At 36.8% G+C, this 18,333-nt stretch overlaps 1 protein-coding gene and 1 long non-coding RNA gene across 4 annotated transcripts; both read left to right on the plus strand.

Moving 5' to 3' along the window:
* Positions 1–4,243: 4,243 nt before the first annotated feature.
* On the plus strand, positions 4,244–8,106 carry LOC112193397 (probable disease resistance protein At1g58602). The gene is made up of 3 exons (XM_024333545.2): positions 4,244–4,519; positions 4,675–7,482; positions 7,795–8,106. The coding sequence occupies exon 2, from the start codon at positions 4,814–4,816 to the stop codon at positions 7,442–7,444; it is 2,631 nt and encodes an 876-aa protein (XP_024189313.1). The 5' UTR covers positions 4,244–4,519; positions 4,675–4,813; the 3' UTR covers positions 7,445–7,482; positions 7,795–8,106.
* A 6,913-nt stretch (positions 8,107–15,019) lies between these two features.
* On the plus strand, positions 15,020–17,766 carry LOC112178552. Of its 3 annotated transcripts, none has more exons than XR_002927467.2 (4): positions 15,020–15,197; positions 16,401–16,495; positions 16,942–17,306; positions 17,499–17,765. It is a non-coding gene; the product is annotated as an uncharacterized LOC112178552 (long non-coding RNA). The 3 variants fall into 3 exon arrangements; XR_002927468.2 differs by lacking the exon at positions 15,020–15,197 and adding an exon at positions 15,856–16,102 and having other exon boundaries at positions 17,499–17,766; XR_002927469.2 differs by lacking the exon at positions 15,020–15,197 and adding an exon at positions 15,856–16,091 and having other exon boundaries at positions 17,499–17,766.
* The last annotated feature ends 567 nt before the right edge of the window (positions 17,767–18,333 follow it).

Genomic DNA, 18,333 nt, shown 5'->3' on the forward strand with positions numbered 1-18,333 from the left:
TCAACGGTCCATTTTTCCATTTTCTTTGAATTTATAGGGGTTGCTCTTTGGAGTGTATGATATATAGATAAAGGTTTATAAGAGTAACTAAATTTGACCTAGTTGATTGAATTCAAAACGAGAATCAAATTAGCTGAATTTTTTACAATCACCATAAAACATTACAATCTCTCTATTGACGATGTGGTGTTAGCTCAGTGGTTAGAGCACCCACTACCTATGTACAAAGTCATGGGTTCGAGTCACCATGGGGGTAGGAGTGAAATCCTTTGATCCTCTTTAATTAACAAATAAAATAGTATCATATTATAAAAAAAAAAAATACAATCTCTCTATCGAGCAATTGATTTCTCTAAATTTATTTTCCACTTCATGGTTGCTTTAGAATGAACCTCAACAATTTAAATGCAATATACAAGTCATACAACTTTAGGAGGCAAATTAATATAGACCAACATCTTTGTAATTAAAATTGAAATTTTTATCTTATGTCCACTCACATCCATTGATGAAATATTTACAGACGTGATGTGAAAAAAATAAGCACGTTTCGTGGTCGTCATGCCATCGGTCAACCAAGAAAACATACAAGTGACGACGGTTGACTAATTCGATCGGATTCGAAAATATGGTGAAATTGGCTAAATTTTTTTACCACACTCATAATTTATTGTAATAATGTCATCCAACGGTCTATTTTTCCATTTTCTTTGAATTGATAGGGGTTGCTTTTTGGAGTGTATGATATATAGATATAGGTTTAAAAGAGTAACTAAATTTGACCTAATTGATCAAATTCTAAACGAGAATCAAATTAGCTGAATTTTTTACAATCACCATAAAACATTACAATCTCTCAATCGAGCGGTTGATTTCTCTAAATTTATTTTTCACTTCATGGTTGCTTTAGAATGAACCTCAACAATTTAAATGCAATATACAAGTTATACAACTTTAGGAGGCAAATTAATATGGGCCAACATCTTTGCAATTAAAATTGAAATTTTTATTTTGTGTCCACGCACATCCATCGATGAAATATTTACAGACATGATGTGAAAAAATAAGCACGTTTCACAGTCGTCATGCCATCGGTCAACCAAGAAAACATACAAGTGACGACGGTTGACCAATTCGATCGGATTCGAAAATATGGTGAAATTGGCTAAATTTTTTACCACACTCATAATTTATTATAATAATCTCATCCAACGGTCGGTTTTCCCATTTTATTTAAGTTGATAGAGGTTTTTCTTTGGAGTGTATGATGTATAAATATAAGTTTATAAAAAATATTATCTTTAAAGATTTATTTGTAAATAAAGCCTGCAAGGCCCGCCCCGAAAAAGCCCGCAAGGCTTAGCCCAACCCAGTCCGAAAAAGCCTGTGAGGCTGGCAGTAAATGGATGGGTTTGGATCCTTCAATTTACAATAAAGCCCGGCCCGGCCCGCTACTATTTAAAAATGGAGTAAGGCCCGGCCCAAGCCCGCTACCAATGGACCGGGCTCGGCTCGTTAATGAGGCCTATTTAAGATCAAATCGGCTTAAAGCCCGGCTTCACAAGTCCACCAAAATCCTATGGCCAATAGAAACCAAGCACAAACATCAAATTAATCTCATTCAAACTAGCCTGTACCAACTATATGGTCAAGCACTGCTAAAAAATTATAATAAGAATGGCATCAATCAGCCTGTGATCATGAGAATATAACAGAGAATTCTCATGAGCATCTAAAACTTCTTTCTCATATGGACAGATATCAAAACAAGGGCTTCACTCCGAGACGACAAAGTATGATAGTCAAAATTGGGTAAACTAATTGCTTGAAAACTAAATACAGAATTGGGTAAACTATTGATTTCATTCAAATCTTTAAAGCAGATTTGTACCTCAGGGGTGGCCTTTAAAAGAGCTTCAAGCTTTGCTTCAACCTTAGCAAGCTAGATTTAAACCTGCCCTTGCTTTATCCACAAACTTACGAGCTCCCACTTTGTTTTTTTTTTTTTTTGAAAGAGGGCTTGCACAGCTGCCCTTAGGCCTTGATCATTAATGAAACGTTAGAATACATGGGGGAGGGGGGGGGGGGGACATGATACCTGAACCCCAAATTACAATAAGCATAAAAAGAATAACTCGAGTTAATAACGAGAGTCTCCACAAAGGTGTGTATTCTAAACAGGCACCAACTAGCGAAGAGTGCACGTCTGGCTACTCTATTCGCTTTACAAATATGACGACATACCGGAAAGTAAATTCTTACTCGAAGCCATAATATAATACTAAGATCAGCTTTCCCATTATGTTGCGACCGGAAAACTAGTCCGATGACACTTAGTTTTATCCTGCCACTAGGAGGTTGCGACCATTTGGAAACTCGCCACCGAACTAGAGCAGACCAAGCACACAAAAGGTGCAGTCCAGGACAGAGCCCACGTCGCCCTACCACTACTCGGTAGGGACTTATTACCGGCATATAGCCACCATTAATTAATAAAAGCCAAAAACAATAAAACATAAAATAAAGGTAAAATGGGCCCATAGCCCAAGCCTAGGCCCAATCCCCACTTGGCCCAATCAAAGAGGCCGCCTGACTGCAAGTAGCTCGCCACTGATCTGTGAGAGGAAGAAGCACCGTCCACCCACCGGCGTCCAATCTACTGGACGAAATAGCCTCTGGCTGTCCCTCCCGCTCTCCGCCCTCTTCACCAGGCTGGCACGCGTCGCCGCCATCCCCAAACCACAGCGCGACTCCAAACGACCCAAACCACCTCGGGTTAACCCGATTCAATCTGGATCCCTCAGATTCCAACATCGCACCACCCACTACTGTCAACTGCGGTTGCCCGCCTACCGCGCGCCGTGAGATCGATCCCTACCCCACCCCTTACCACTGAACCTGCTCTGATCCTCCTCGACAGAGCCTCCTCTCCTTTTCAACAGCAAAAGCACCAAGCAGCCACCCTTCCTACTGAGATTATTCCAGGACCACTCAAAACCGGATACTAGATCCACTCTCATCCAATCCGACAACGCCGCCACGAGGGCGTGCCACCGGAGGGTTCTCTCTTTTTTCCTTTTCACGAGCTCCCACTTTGTATTCCTCCTTAAATCTACACTCATATTAACTTAAATATTAGCATTTATACTAAATATTATTGATGTGCATAGTGACTTCAGGTTACCTAATACCTAACCTGTCAAATTGCAGCCATTCTTTCTCCATCTTGAGAGTAGACTTAATAGAAAAAGAAATGATTCTCAATTAATCAAAAGGGAAGAAAGACGGAAATGGTCAAACATGGATGTGCTTCCATGTGAAACAAGAACAACGAAATAAAATTAGTGAATCAATGACGAGAATCTCAAAGGGAAATTAATCGGAATGCCAGGGCCTCAATATTTCAAGGCAGTAAGATCATAAGCTCTGGCTGCAGCCTCTTCATCATCATACGTGCCTGCAAATTACATATGCTATTCAAGGATCAACTCGACATATACATAATAACAGCAAAGAAACAAATATCAATTTAATTACAGTATTATCCAAAAGCAATATGAAGTTCTGTTTTCAATTTAGAAATCGACAAGGCTAAAGAAAATAACAACTCAAACAAGAAAACAAACCATAATCGCATAAAACACAATGAAAATCCTCCCTATTTCAGAACTAAAACCCTAGCCCAATGAATGTAGAACTATGACCTTCAAAACTAATCCTAGATAGTCCTTGGATTAGTTCAGTACTCAAACTTGACCTCATATATTTTCGGCCAAGAGAAATTTTTAGGAAAAAAAAAAATTATTAGAGCTTGTTCGAGTGTATAGGGCCGAACCGAGCTTAGTCCTTATGGGCTCAAATGAGCCGGAATTCATTTCTATAGCCCTTACCCTACTCTATTTGAAAAAGAGTCAGGCCGACTGCCCTAATGTAAAGGCTAGGCCAAGCTTCAGCCTTACGGGCCGGGCGGGCGGGCTTGAAATGCGCTTAGAGTGTAACTTACGCTGCGTAAGGGCTAATTGATGACTCCTAATTGCAAGTGGCCAGCTGTTAGGGCTAATTGATGACTCCTATTTGCATGTGGCCAGCTGTTAATTCATTAGACTTATCTCTCATGCATATTATATTACACAATACGTATGATGTCAGAGTTTATAAAATTCAACGTGAATTGGTCGTCTCCACCACTCCATTCATTACTGTATACTATATTCTACAGTAAGACAGAGTTTTTGTTATTTGCAATGTTCACACTGGTATGGTGGACAACTCCAAACAATGGAATCATCTCTCCAGGGAAAGAACAGCGACGTAGGTTGAGCTAATACAGCTGTCAGATTGGTGCCGTTGACCTAATGGGCCGATCATAAACTCTGTTAAACTATCTCCGAGATCAATAGACCTGCGCTTCCTTGTGAAGCCTAGGTGCCGTTGTCCTAATGAGCCGATCTACAGCTTGCTAAGCAGAAGTGGTGGTTTGCCTTGCCTCTGAGGTCGAATGGGATTCTAGCTAGTTCCGGTAAGTTTCAAGCTTGGCACTTTTAGTTTCTAGCTAATTTGATCTGCTATTTCTATTGTATGTATCAAGATCCTGGATTCCTGGTTTCTTCTTTTATTTTAGTTCCGTATAAAGCTGAATTTGGTTTTCCTTGCCCATGGGTACATATCTCGCAGGTTTACCTGTATTTTTGTTTATCTGCTCTGATTCGGAGCGTTCATATTGATGTAATTTCCGGACCAGAGAGAGAGAGAGAGAAGAAGAAGAAGAAGAAGAAGAAAAAAATAGAAGAAAAATAAAAAAGAGAATAGCGCTATGGCGGAATCAATTTTAGCTGTGGTGGAAAAGCTCACAAACTTGCTAGCTGAAGAAACCCGTCTTCTGAAGGGGGTGAAGGACAAAGTGGAGACCCTCGTAAAGCAATTGAATCTGATCGAAGGTGTGGTGAAGGATGCAGATGCCAAGCAAGGTGGAAATGAAGCATACAACCGTTGGTTATCTCAAATACGAGATCTGGGCTACCAAGCTGTAGATGTAATTGAAACTTACCGCAATGACTCAGAATCCCCAGGTTTTTTTAGTTTGAAGGTATTCCGTCTTCACAATCTCAATGGGGAGGTTGATAAAATTCAATCTAGTCTTAAGGAGCTTTTTGAAGCGAAAGCCGGATTTGGCATTGCCCCAAACAATCCAGAGAGGGATGAAGCCAATGAAAGGCGGCTGCGATCATGGAGAGAACCACCAGCAATAATGAAGGAGGATGACTACATTGATCTTGTAGAAGACACAAAGGTGTTGATAGCACTACTATCTAGTATGGACCCGAGGTATGGTGTGGTGTCTATTGTCGGTATGGGTGGTTTGGGCAAAACCACTCTTGCAAATAAGTTGTACAGTCACACCAAGCTCAAATTTGATTGTAAAGTATTCATTTCTGTATCTAAAGATTACAGGAAAAAAGAGATCCTGTACGGAATCCTTGAAGGTATATGTGCTAAGAAAATTGACCGTTCAGAGAAGGAAGAAGAGAAGGATTTGATAATTAAGGTGCACGACTTGCTAAAAGAGAAGACTTATCTTGTGATACTAGATGATCTATGGGAAAAGGAGGATTGGGATAATTTGAAAGAAGCATTTCCTGGTGGAATGATGGGAAGCAAGGTGATGCTTACTACCCGAAACAGGGAGGTTGCCAAACATGCAGGGTGCATTAACCCCCATGAGCCACGATTGCTAACGGAAGATGAAAGCTTAGAATTGTTGCGCAAGAAAGCACTCCCACAACATGCTCAATTTCCTCTCGAGTTGGAAAAACTTGGAAGAGAGATGGTAGACAAATGTCGTGGTTTGCCGTTGGCAGTGGTGGTGCTTGGAGGATTAATGTCCGGGAAAAGCATGGAGGAATGGGAGATTTTGTCTAGAAATAGCAGGTGGAGCATCATGAATGATGTAGATCGTGTTTCTACAATTTTAGCCCTGAGTTACAATCATTTGCCCTTCCACTTGAAGTTATGTTTTCAACATTTGGGCCTTTTCCCAGAGGATTTTTGCATACCGAAAAATGAGTTGATACGCTTGTGGGTTGCTGAAAGATTCTTACCTCAACAAGGAGAAGACACAGAAGAAGGCGTCGCAGAAAAATGCATATATGAGTTGATAAATAGGTCCATGGTCCTGGTGGGAATGAGAACCTCTAGAGGGAGAGTTAAAGCCATCCGTATCCACGATGTTCTCAGAGACTTCTCTATCTCAAAGGCTAAGGAGGGCAATTTCCTTGAAATATACTCTGGGAAAGGAGTTGGATCAACATCCCGGTCATTCAAATCCCGAAGGCTTGCCGTCCATGGTACATACAATGACTATGCATTCCTAGAAAAGCACACCCCCCACTTACGATCCCTTCATTTTTTCAATAAAGTCGATCGGAAAATAGATTTTGTTTACAAGAATTCCAAGTTACTTAATGTCCTAGAAGTAACTGGCACTGAATATCATGGTAAGCAAGATTATAAGGCACTAGAGAACTTAACTCAGCTGAGGTATCTTGGATTTAGGGGAAGAACAGATATGCTCTACATGCCATCATCGATTGGAAAATTGATGAACTTACAGACATTAGATTTGAGACATTGTGTAATTACAAGTGCGATCCCTGATGTTCTTTGGAAGATAAGACGTTTGAGACATCTGCTTTTTAACTCCATGAGTGTATCAGGGAATTTAAAATTGGACAGCTTGACCCAATTACAGACCCTAAAAGGTGTAAGTAGTGGAAGATGGGCAAGGGGTTTAGTTAGGATGAGTTATATGCGACGACTGGGAATACGCTTACAATCAAGATCAAGTCCAGAAATGTTGATCATTTTCAACTCAGTGACTACACTGCGCAACCTTCAATCATTGTCGCTCAGGAAGCCATATGCGCCTCACGAAATTGCTGAACCCTTCCCTCCATTGGAGCAACTTTCTGGTTGTGTCAATCTTCAGAAGCTTCATTTAATCGGGAAAATAAAGAAGCTACCTAGGGCAGACGAATTCCCGCCAAACCTCGAGAAGCTAGTTTTGGAGGACTCCATGCTGCAGAAAGATTCAATAGCTACTCTGGAGAAATTGCCAAAATTAAAGATGCTTGAGTTGGATGATGGATCATACGTGTCTAGTGAACTGGTTTGCTCTCCAGAAGGGTTTCCACAGCTAGAAGTTTTACACTTAAAATATTTATCTTTGAAGGAATGGACAGTTGAACAAGGGGCAATAATGAATCTCAAGCATCTGATGGTACATGATTGTAAGGAATTGAAACAGGTCTCAGAAGGATTCAAGTCATTGATTACTCTCCAAGACTTGGAGATTTCTAGGTCACCTGATTTTGAACACCTGATTCGAACTGATCAAGACCTTGTGGAGTTCACAGAAAAGAATTCGATCAAATTTGTCCAGCGGTAATTCAATCAAGATGTGGTGACCCCTGCCCTTTGTTTCAGGTAAAGTTTTAGACTTATCCCTTCAATTCAGAAGTTTCATTACTTATTGTACTTTGTTTTCCACTTTTAGCTTATTTGTTTCTCACCTTTGATGTATGGATGGGCTCTTTGAGTATTCATACGCTCCAATGACTCCAATGAGAAACAAATAAGCCATTCATATCCTTTTTGCTTTCTGGAATGCAATACATGGTACATACCTTGATTATATTCTTCAAATAAGCCATACGATTTCTTTGTTTAGTACGGGTAACAAGACTATTAGACACGTGTTCAGATCAATGACTAATTATTGTTTTATTGAAACTGCAGCATTACAATGAGGCAGCAGGATCATATGAAGAAAGGTGATCAGATTGTGAACCCGAGCGAAAGTACTGCTATTGTTTTACTTCTTTGCTTTTCATTGTTAATCTTGAATAAGTGGTCAATGGGTTGATCATAAGCTTGCAGAGTTTTTCGAATGTTTCTGATTGTAATAAAGGCGTGAGGGAACGGCCTCTCAATTAAACCGAGTTCCAACCCTCAAAAAAAGAAAGTTTAATTTACTTTTCAGTTGTATTTGAACTAATAAATTTGATTAACGTAAACAGTTGTTGGTTGCTTAACTGCCAAGTTTGGCAACACCTTTTGTTCTTCAACTCGTTTGATTACTCCACAGATTTTTCCTTGAGAGAGAGCGTTTTTTCTAGGGTTTTCTAGAGAGAGAGGTTAATGTGAACTTAGACTAAAATTATTAAATGCTCTTAGACAGTTTCATTAATTAAGGCTTGTGGGCAGCCGCACCGGCCCTTTAAAAAAAAAAAACACTTTATTTAGTGACTACAAATCGAAAATAAAAAAATAAACATAAAATTGCGCTCATCTTCCCAAATTGAATACAAACAAAATCGTTTAAGAGCATAAAATTTCTATCTTAATCACCGTATCTCTGTAATACCCTGTAAATTTGTGACATAAACTATATAATTAGTTACAATTAGTTAATTTATGTAAGCCTAGGAAAATTAAAAGAGTTAAGATGAAGCTTTTGAGATTAGTTTTATTATCTCGATAATTATTAATCATGCACATGACAAATTTTTCTGATATTTTGATGAGTGATAATGTCCAATTTGAGGACTTAGGGGGGGTGTATTGTATTTGGATTTATGCAGACTTTTTTAAATGACAGACTTTTTAAAAAGTCCACAGACTCTTTAAAAAGTTGATAGACTGTTATTGATTTCTTAAAACCATTGATTTTCAACAGACTTTTTATTGATTCTTGAAAATCTATATACTTTATTATGAATGACTTCTATAGATTTTCTAGTAAATAAAAATAAAAATAAAAAACAAAAAACACAACCAATGTAGTCCAAATGCAAAGCAAGATAATAACTCGTTGCCTCTTCAATGGTCAAGTATCTTCTAGTAGAACTTGACTCAAATGAATGATTATTACTTTGTCTAGCTACTTTGTTCTCATTTCTAATCTCCCAATCAACTTAAAGATACAATATAGATTACTTGATGTTTATGGTATTAATTATTCTCATCAATTTTGTTTTCACCTATTAACATATATCATAAAAATATTGATAAATGTCTTGATCTATAATCAATCAATCGAAATTCAATTATTCAAGCTTTCCTTGAACCATGATATAAATTCAAATAGATGAGAATAATTAATAAGACAAAACCCAGTATTTCAAAGCAACACTATTCAAGGTTTTAGGGGTAGACCACAATATTTGGGTCTTAGGGTTTCACAAATTATTTTTTATTGCTATTAGGGTTCCAAGTATCACAATTGAACAAACAAAAAAATTCACATTCTACAATTAACATGTTGGGTATCAAAAAATATTGATATCATGAAAGATTAGAGAAAAGATAAGAAGAAACAAAAAAGAGAGATAATAGATAACCAACCTCTTTGCGCGTAGAGAGAAAACTTTGATAGATTAAAGAAAAAAAAAAAAGAAATCTTTGATAGACTTTTTGAAATCTTTGGTTTGGTGGCTAGAAAATTATTGGAATTTGGTATGTATAGTTAACACTACAAAGTCCATGACTATCCTTGATTTTCTAATTCTATAAGTATGAATGAAATTTTGAATACCTCTGAACTTTTATTCATTTTTAAAAGTCCTAAATGAATACACCTAGATTTTGGTGGAATTCATAAAGTCTTTAAAAATCCTAATCGAATACCTCAAGACTTTCATGGACTGCTGAAAGTCTATATTGAATACACCTAGATTTTTAAATTCCATAGATTTCTTAAAAAGTTCCACTAATTCCATATACAATACACCCCCCTTAGTAAGTCAATATTAAAGTCTGTATCGAGACAAGTCTATGAAAATTTATGTGAAATTTTTAGATGCTTAAGCTATTCATTATGATTTTTTTAAAAAAAAATTTGAGAATTAAGAAAATTTATTTGAAATAAAGAAAATCTAAGTGGCTGAATTTGGATTGTTGTTTACCACCCCTTCATCTTGGCCATTGAATATGTCTATATAAGTTTAGACCAGCTAGGAGAGAAGGGGGGAGATTCTCTTGCTGTATCTAGAACTCTCTCCTCTCCTCTCGCTATTGTCGAACCGATTCCAGTGTTCTAAAACTGGTGAGCGATATCAGCTAAGTTTCTAAGGATTTATTGTTCAATGATGTGATCCTATCACTCTCTGTTTCTGAGGTCACCGATTATGATCACTAGGCCAATAACCTCAATATACAACACTTTTTACACAACGAAAAAAAAAAGATGTTGTGTGATGATGGAAAGTCAATCATACAACACAATTAAGAACCTTACGTTGTATAAGGCCATAAAAATTTTGAAGTTTTTATGTAGAAGGTGATTGCACAACACTTACAAGAATAGTTCGTTGTGTGGATGAAAAAAAAAATAGCGGCAAATTTCCCTCCTAACTTGGCTCCAAATTGGTACTACATAACACAACAGAATAGTTAAATCTGTTGTAGGAGTAACTTGCAAAATATCACACAACAGTTTGTTATTTTGTGTTGTGTATATGAGGAAGATAAATTGGGATGGATGTGCCCCAAAATGCCACGCATCCCTCCCCTCTCCCCCCCCCCCCCCAAAAGAGCAAATTTTTATTAATGTACTGGACAGAATAGCGCCGTTTCCACACTTGGACAAAATAGGGGCTTTTCTTCGAGTCTTTTCAGTTTTCACTCCTCTCCTCGAAGTCTCACTCTTTCCAGAAACCTGGACTCCCCTTCAACATCAGGAATCTCTCTCTCTCAAGCTTTCATTGTCCCCAATTTCACTTTTCTCTCTGCAAATCAACCCTAACTCCACTTAATGGCTCCGACACCTTCTTCCACCAAATCCAATCAAAACCCCAGCGAACACCCCACAATCTGGGCATCGTCCCAGTTCTTAAAAGCCACCTGTCTCTAAACTACAATTTCAGTTCTTCATTCGAATCCGTGACTACACAGAATCCAATAGAAAGCCCGTAACACCCACGAAAGCAGAACATTTGGTTCTCGGCGTCACTAGGAACCTTTCTCTTCGATCTGTTCATTCTTAGATTTCTAAATCTGTATTAAGTTTTGGGGTTTTTGAAAAGGTTATTATGTGCTTGATTTTATGTGAATTTGATTTCTAAATCAACCTTGACAGAACTCGACGGCGGCACTGCCTCTCCCCATGACTTATCCAGATAAGTCTCCGGTGACGCCGGAAGTGCTTGGCCAAAGGATCTGGTGCGACCCTGTAGTTGAGCGACGGCGACTCCGTTACAAGTTCGATCCTCATCCAAGACCCGAGATTTTCCACCCTAGACTCCATTACCTTCGTCGCCTTCGCCTTCACAACTCGAGGTTAGGGTTTGTTCTTTGTAGAATTTTTTTTTTTTTTTTTTTTTTGTGTATGTGAATTTCTGTTTGAATGGCTCTGCAGTATTTTTTCATCTATTGATTCTTGTATGATTTTGAGTCTTGTGAGAGGTTTTTAGTATCTTTAAAGTATGAATTTCATTCTTGATTTTCGTTTTTCATTTTTTACTGTGATTTTGATTGGTAACTGACCCTGTTGTGGAAATTTTAACTAAAGCGGTCGCGGCATGGATGATGAATATACCTTCAATACCTGTTTGGCTTCATTTCATACATATCTTGGCGGTATACATTAGTTCTATTCGTTTTTGTTTTTGTATAGTTTCTGGTTCACAATTTTGATGCTTATTTGCTTAGTAATATGGTTCATAGTTTTGATGCTTATTTGCTTGGATCTATGTCGATTTTATTCTAGCACTGGATTCTATTCTCCTCTTGCGAAATTAGATCCGCCTCATCTGATCTGAAGAGAGTCTAGTATATCTTATCTTTGGCCCTTATACTTGTTTAGTTTGGTTACAATTGTACCTGATAGCTTTGGCTTGTATCTATTTGTACTCATGTTTGTTCATTGAAATATATAAATCAAGCTTACAAAGGGTACGCCTTATGAATTTCAATCTCAATTCTTTGATTACTTTCTATTGATTTGCAGCTCTTCATATTCAAATACACGTCTGGATATCTTTTAGCCTCTCTTTGATTAAGCTCTGTTCTTATAGAAGCCTATTGGAATAAGCTTTTAGTTCTGTAATGTTATTAACTCATACTCTGTTTCAATTTTATATTTCCAAATAGCTTGAGTTTTGACAAACTGAACTGATACATGATCTTTGATAGTTTGTCTTTCAGTTCTCACTTTTCTTTAAAACTATATATGAGTTTGGTTGTACTTATCAAATTGGACTATCACTTATATAAATTATTTCAGAAACTACAGTTAAGACATATGAGAGGAAAATCAGAAACTACAGTTATATAAACTGTTTCTGTAAAACTGTAATTTTCTGTTAATAATTTGAAGTTATTTTCTCCTGAGAATTTGTAGTGGACTTGTTACAGAATATTTGAGACTTGGAATCTCCTAAAAATGATTTTTCTATAATTAGTTATGATTTTTCAAAGTTACAGGTCTGTTGCAGGATTTTCTGAAAACAGTATCACTATCATGTTCTTTATGTTTCCTTTTGCATCTATTTGTTCTTTCTCATAGTGATAAAGATCTCAACTTCTTTATTTATTAGTTTAGTTTGATCATTCTCTTTTCAGTTTGTGCAAGTTGTTTGTGGGTGATTAGTTTTCAAGTCTTTATCTCTGAAGACAATGCAAGAACCTGTTAGAGTTAGTTTTTGCTTGATTTGAATTGGTTTTGAGTTTGAAGTTGAGCTTATGAAGTAAGATTAATTTCACTAGAAAAAGATAGCAAATCAGTTTTTCATTTATGTCTTATTTTAGTTGCTGCAACAACCGCTAAATCTTATAAACTAGATAATAATAACTTTGACTGACATTTAGGTGAGGTTCTTGCTGAGATCTGGAAGGAAATATGAGCAAGCTTTCAAAGCTAGTTGCATTTGTGGAAGTCGTTCAGTTTGATTTATTGGCATAAAACCAAAAGCCAGATTCTCCTTCAGGTATTTCACTTATACAGGTTGTGTGCATTCTGTATTTGGTTTAGGCACTTTAGATACTTATATGTTATCTGCTGCTATACAATTTGCTGATGGTCTTGATCTAATTACAATTGCACAATTGTATCCATTTTTTTTATGGCTGCTAAACATTGTTAGCTGTAGGAGTAAGTGATTTGATTGTTTGTGAACTCTTACATTTATCTTTGGGGTGATTTTGGCTGATGATTTTGATTTGCAGGTCTCTCTCTCAAAACTGACTAGCCTGGAATTTAGGCCACATGCTATTAAGAGTTGTTATCTGTCAAAATATCAGGTTGTTTATATCTGCTGATTTCATGTTATGCGTGTTTGTTTGTTTGATCAATTGAAACTTTTAGCTATGATAGAGTAAGTGGGTTGTTTACATATGCTGATTTCATGTTATATATGCTTATTTGTTTGTTTGATCAAATTGTATTATTTGTTTGTTATGCTTACACATATATTATAGCTTTGCTTCTCTTAGTGTACAAGGCTTGGTAATGTTACCTTGCAATGTTTTCTTCTATTTTAGCTTTAATTAGTTTGAATCATTCCTTCATAACCTTGAATTTTGCTTATTCTGTTTGCAGGTTTGGGAATATCTAGTGAAATGTTGCCTAAAGAGTCACTAAGTGATCAAGCATGGAATACCAAGCAATGAAGCAAAATATATTTTCTTTCATCATGTAAATTCAGCTAGCTAGGAAACTTTATAGCAATGACATGTTACTTGGATTCAATATTTGGTGGATATATTGGAATTTTATTGATGTATCACATTGCTTTTGGCGTAAATATTAATCATTGTTCATTGGATAATGATTTCAAGCACTAATATAGTAAACTTCACACAATTAGTCACTGTTCATTAGGTAAAATGGAGCATTATTATCAATGCACAAAATCTAGAAAATACGATTATCACACAACATAATTTCTAATGTTAATAATGTTGTCTGAAGTAACAATTTGGATGTTCACACAATGAATCCTTATATAACATGCAACGGTTCTAACAAACATACGTTGTCTGATTTACAATCACATAACTGTAATAACTAGAATACGTTATCTAAAACTAACACACAACAATAAAATTTCCAAAAGTGAAGTGTGAGGATAACTCATACAACAGAGAAAATAAAATGCTATTGTCTGATTGCCTTTCATACAACGGCTCAGAAATAACTTTCGTTGTGTGAATGATGCCAATGACATGGGCAGCATGACTGCGCGGCAAATGTGGCTGCCATCTGCCGAGAGAAGGCACAACGGTTTTAACCAAATAAGTGTTGTTTGTTTGTAATTCACACAACGGGTTTCCACCGTTGTGCGATTTTTAATCACACAACGCTCCGATACACAACGGAGATCGTCCAAATCACACAACGAATTTGGTCCGTTGTCTATTTGCTTTTTTGGCCTAGTGGATGAAAGCGAAGTCAGTGGGTCTGGTGATTACACGCATTTTTATGCATGTAATTATATCTAAAACACGATAAATTAGTTAGTCCTAAAGTCAATTACAATGTAATTAATCCATTTTTATTTACTTGTAGAAAATAAGCGGAGTTGCGGAAATTGAAAGAAAATGACTCAAAAATTGAGTAAAATTGGAATTTCTGACAAAATGATGAAATTGTCAATGCGGGTCAACTGTGGTCAACGCCATCAAGGGAGCGGAATCCAATTACCTCTGGTAGTATTTGCAGAAGTGCATTGAGAAGAGAGAAGAAAGAAGAAAGAAGAAGAAGAAGGAATAAAAGAAAATTTAATTAATCAAATGATTAATTGCTTATTATTATAACTATACTAAAGTGCAAACGGAGTGACAACAAACGAAATGAACAGTTCTATGACTATTCTGCCCCTGCCTCATGTCTACTATTACCGAATTGCCCCAACACCTGTACGTTTTCTATGTCACCGAGTCGTCGCCAGCTGTTTGCTTCTCCTGCCACCGATTACTGTTGCGTGGCTGTGCGTCCTTGCTCTACAGAAATATAGAGGTAGACATTGATTGATGGTGAGATATAGGGTCTACTTCTTTCCTCTGCACAAAGAGAGAGAGAGAGAGAGCGAAGGGACTAGAGGAAGAAGAAGTGACTCAGCAGTAAGTTCCTGCTCCCGGGCGTTGTTATTCATCAATAGGTATGGACTTTTGCCGCTGCAACTCACCGGGTATATCAATAGGTATGGATTTTCAACTACTATTATTCCAACACTTCATGGGTGTAGTACTTCCGATTTGTAGTTCTCTATATTTGCAGTTGTTTCCGGTTTGATTTGTGGTTTGGGTGAGTGGTTTTGTGATTGGTGTGTTGTTTTTCTATTTCTGTTATTCTTGCAACTTTGCAAGCTCTTTCTCACCATTTTTTTTTCTGGGGGTTTTGTAATTCTTTTTTGGCATCAGACGGAGCTTTGTTGCTTGCGATTTGCGAATTTGGATTTTGATCATGGTAATTGTGGTCAGATCATTAGTGCTTTACTTTTGTTCCTTTTCTTCAGCTGCTTTTGATTAGGGTAATTAGGTGGGTGGGTTCTGGGTTTTTACTTGATGCATGTTCTTTTTTTGTGCAAAAATAGATTCAGCAAAGAAGACCTTCTTTGGTAATTGTTCTTGATGTCTAGACTTTTGTTGAATTTAGCATGAGAATTGTCGGCGAAATCATGCCCAATTTTAAATCTTTAGAGATTTTTTGACAAGGATTCTTTTTATGAGATCTCTAGACGATTAAGTTCTTTGAAGTTGTAAGTTATGAAACAGGGTTTTGGTTAGATTTCTCTATGGTCTCTTATTGCTGCATCTCACCAGGAAAATGCAAGTATATCAATTGGTATAGATTTTCAACTGCTATTATTTTTGTTGTTGAAGAAAGAGAAGTTGATTTGTACCAATTATGGCAGACATTCTGATTTTGTTCATAGTTTTCTGTCCTGAAGCTTATTGATTTATGTATCTGCTATGATTCTCATATTGGTATGGTGATTTTGTACTTTGCACAAAGTGTTTTGAAAATGGAAACTATGGGAAGAACAAATTGAAGTTAGATTTCAAGTATAACAACCAGTACGTTGAAAAGAGTGGTAATACTGGAGTTGAGTGGACTGAATCAGAAACTTCCTTTAACTCCTAGAAAACTTTACTTCTATCCCAAATTTGTGTGTGATATTATTTGCTTTCTAGGACATAGTCAGAAAACCCTAGAATTGGAATTTGAAGTTTTTTGATTGATTGTGTTCCCTTGGGGTTCAATTCTCCAGGTGGTTTTGGATGCCACACCTAAATTGAAGAAATTTTTGCTTTCATTTTCTTTATGGCATTGATATTCGAATAATTGTTGATTTGCTTTTTGTGTTGTTTCTGGGAATTCTGATTAGTGTGTTATTGTTTAGGGTTTGATCTTGGAATTTCAAGATGCTGGCCAATTTTGTTCATAGAATGAATGGACCAACACCTTTGTGAGTGTAGTACTCTTGCTGCCTGCCAGGTTTGTTTATATTAGTATGTTCTTTCTGATTTAGAGTGGCATGTTGTTTATATTAGAATGAATGGACCAACACTTTGTGGGTGTAGTACTCTTCCTTTATACTAGTGGAAAGGATGAATTTGTTAAGTAGCATTCTTCTTGCTCTGTGACTGCTTCTGCAGTTAAATTCTTTAGATTAGTTTTAACTATCTTAGTTTAGATCGTTTTATTGGACATGGTAGCTACTGTGTTTGGAGTCCACTGCACATATATGGATTATTTCCTAGCTAATATGCCTAAGAGATATTAGAGGTTAATGTTATGAAAAGTTGTAGATAAAGTAGAATCCTGAAATCCTGTTGTAATTAGCAATTTTTAATCTGACCATTTTCTCTTCTTCTCATTAATGTATTGGCTTGATTGCGCCTATAAAATTGATCCATCTTAAATGTTCGCTGATTGTGTAGGACTCCACCATGCTTAAGCAAATTCTAAGCAAATTCACCTCGCAAGCCAAAATCTGTCACTACATTCCACTGGGAGTGATTCTGGCAACAATAGTCCTAATTTGGGCAGTGGTTTCCAATGAACAATTGGTGGGAGTTCTCTTGCAAGCAAATTAAATGTTGTCAAACGGGTGTCTTCAGTTGTTTTCCCAGCAAGCATTTCAGTTGGAGCAGAGGTAGTGGAGCCTCATCTGTCTTTCAAAGAGGTTTCAAATTCACAGAAGCAGAATCTGTTTATCAGTAAGTTGAAAGTTTGCTGCGAGATCATTGATTCTATCGATCTAGTTAAGCAAGATCTTAAGCGTGAAACATTGATTGAGCTGCAGGTATTCTTTTTTTCCTTTTTTTTTTTCTCTTTCTTTTTGTAGTCTATTGAATGTGACTTTTTAATCGTGTTCATACCAAGAGTTGACGATTGAGAAGGCGGTGCATAATTGACTTGCATAGACTCATAAGCTAATTTACCCAATATCTCCTTCTGGTAGATTGAAATCTCAGATACCCTTTGATCTTTGTAGGTCGCACCATATAAGGGAAGGAAGGGTGAGTCAAATTGGGGTCTTAACACATCTAGAGAATTACAAGTACTCAATCATATCTGCAATCTTGAAGAACAGCATGCATCTAATATATCATTGGTAAAAGCACCGAAACGGATCATTCTAAGGCTATAATTCAAGAGTTGGTGCATGAAAAGCAATGGGATAGGCAAGAAATGGATGACTTGACGAAGCAAGTTTTAGACAAAAGCCGACTCAAAACTGCTGTTTAGTTGGTCAGGGAGTGAGCTAGAAGGTGAAAGGAAATTGAGAAAGCATCCGGATTTTTGGGACAAGTAAAACAATGTATAATGAAGTTTTAATGTATAATTTAGAAATCTGGCCAAGTACAACATTGTATAATGTAGTTTTACTATATGTAATATATCTATAACATAGTTTCGGTGAATTTAGAAAGCATCCGGATTTTTGGGACAAGTAAAACAATGTATAATGAAGTTTTAATGTAAAATTTCGAAATCTGGCCAAGTACAACATTATACAATGTAGTTTTACTATATGTAATATATCTATAACATAGTTTCGATGTAAATTCACCGATATCAATAGTATACCCGCAGCACCGCGCGGGCTTTTTGCCTAGTCTAATTGAATGATTAATTAAGCAATTGCACTTTGATTAATTAAGCAATTGCACTTTGATTAATTAAACAATTGCATGTGCAGCTTTGCCCATCACGTGTAGGTGTAAGGCAGGTGGAACAGAAGAAAAAAAAAGAAAAAGAAAAAAAAGAAAGAAAGAAGGCTTGGAATGCTGCACACGTGTTGGCCTATCAATTAAGCAATTGGTCAT

The sequence above is a fragment of the Rosa chinensis genome, chromosome 1, assembly GCF_002994745.2.
Source record: "Rosa chinensis cultivar Old Blush chromosome 1, RchiOBHm-V2, whole genome shotgun sequence".
Taxonomy (NCBI): Eukaryota; Viridiplantae; Streptophyta; class Magnoliopsida; order Rosales; family Rosaceae; genus Rosa; species Rosa chinensis.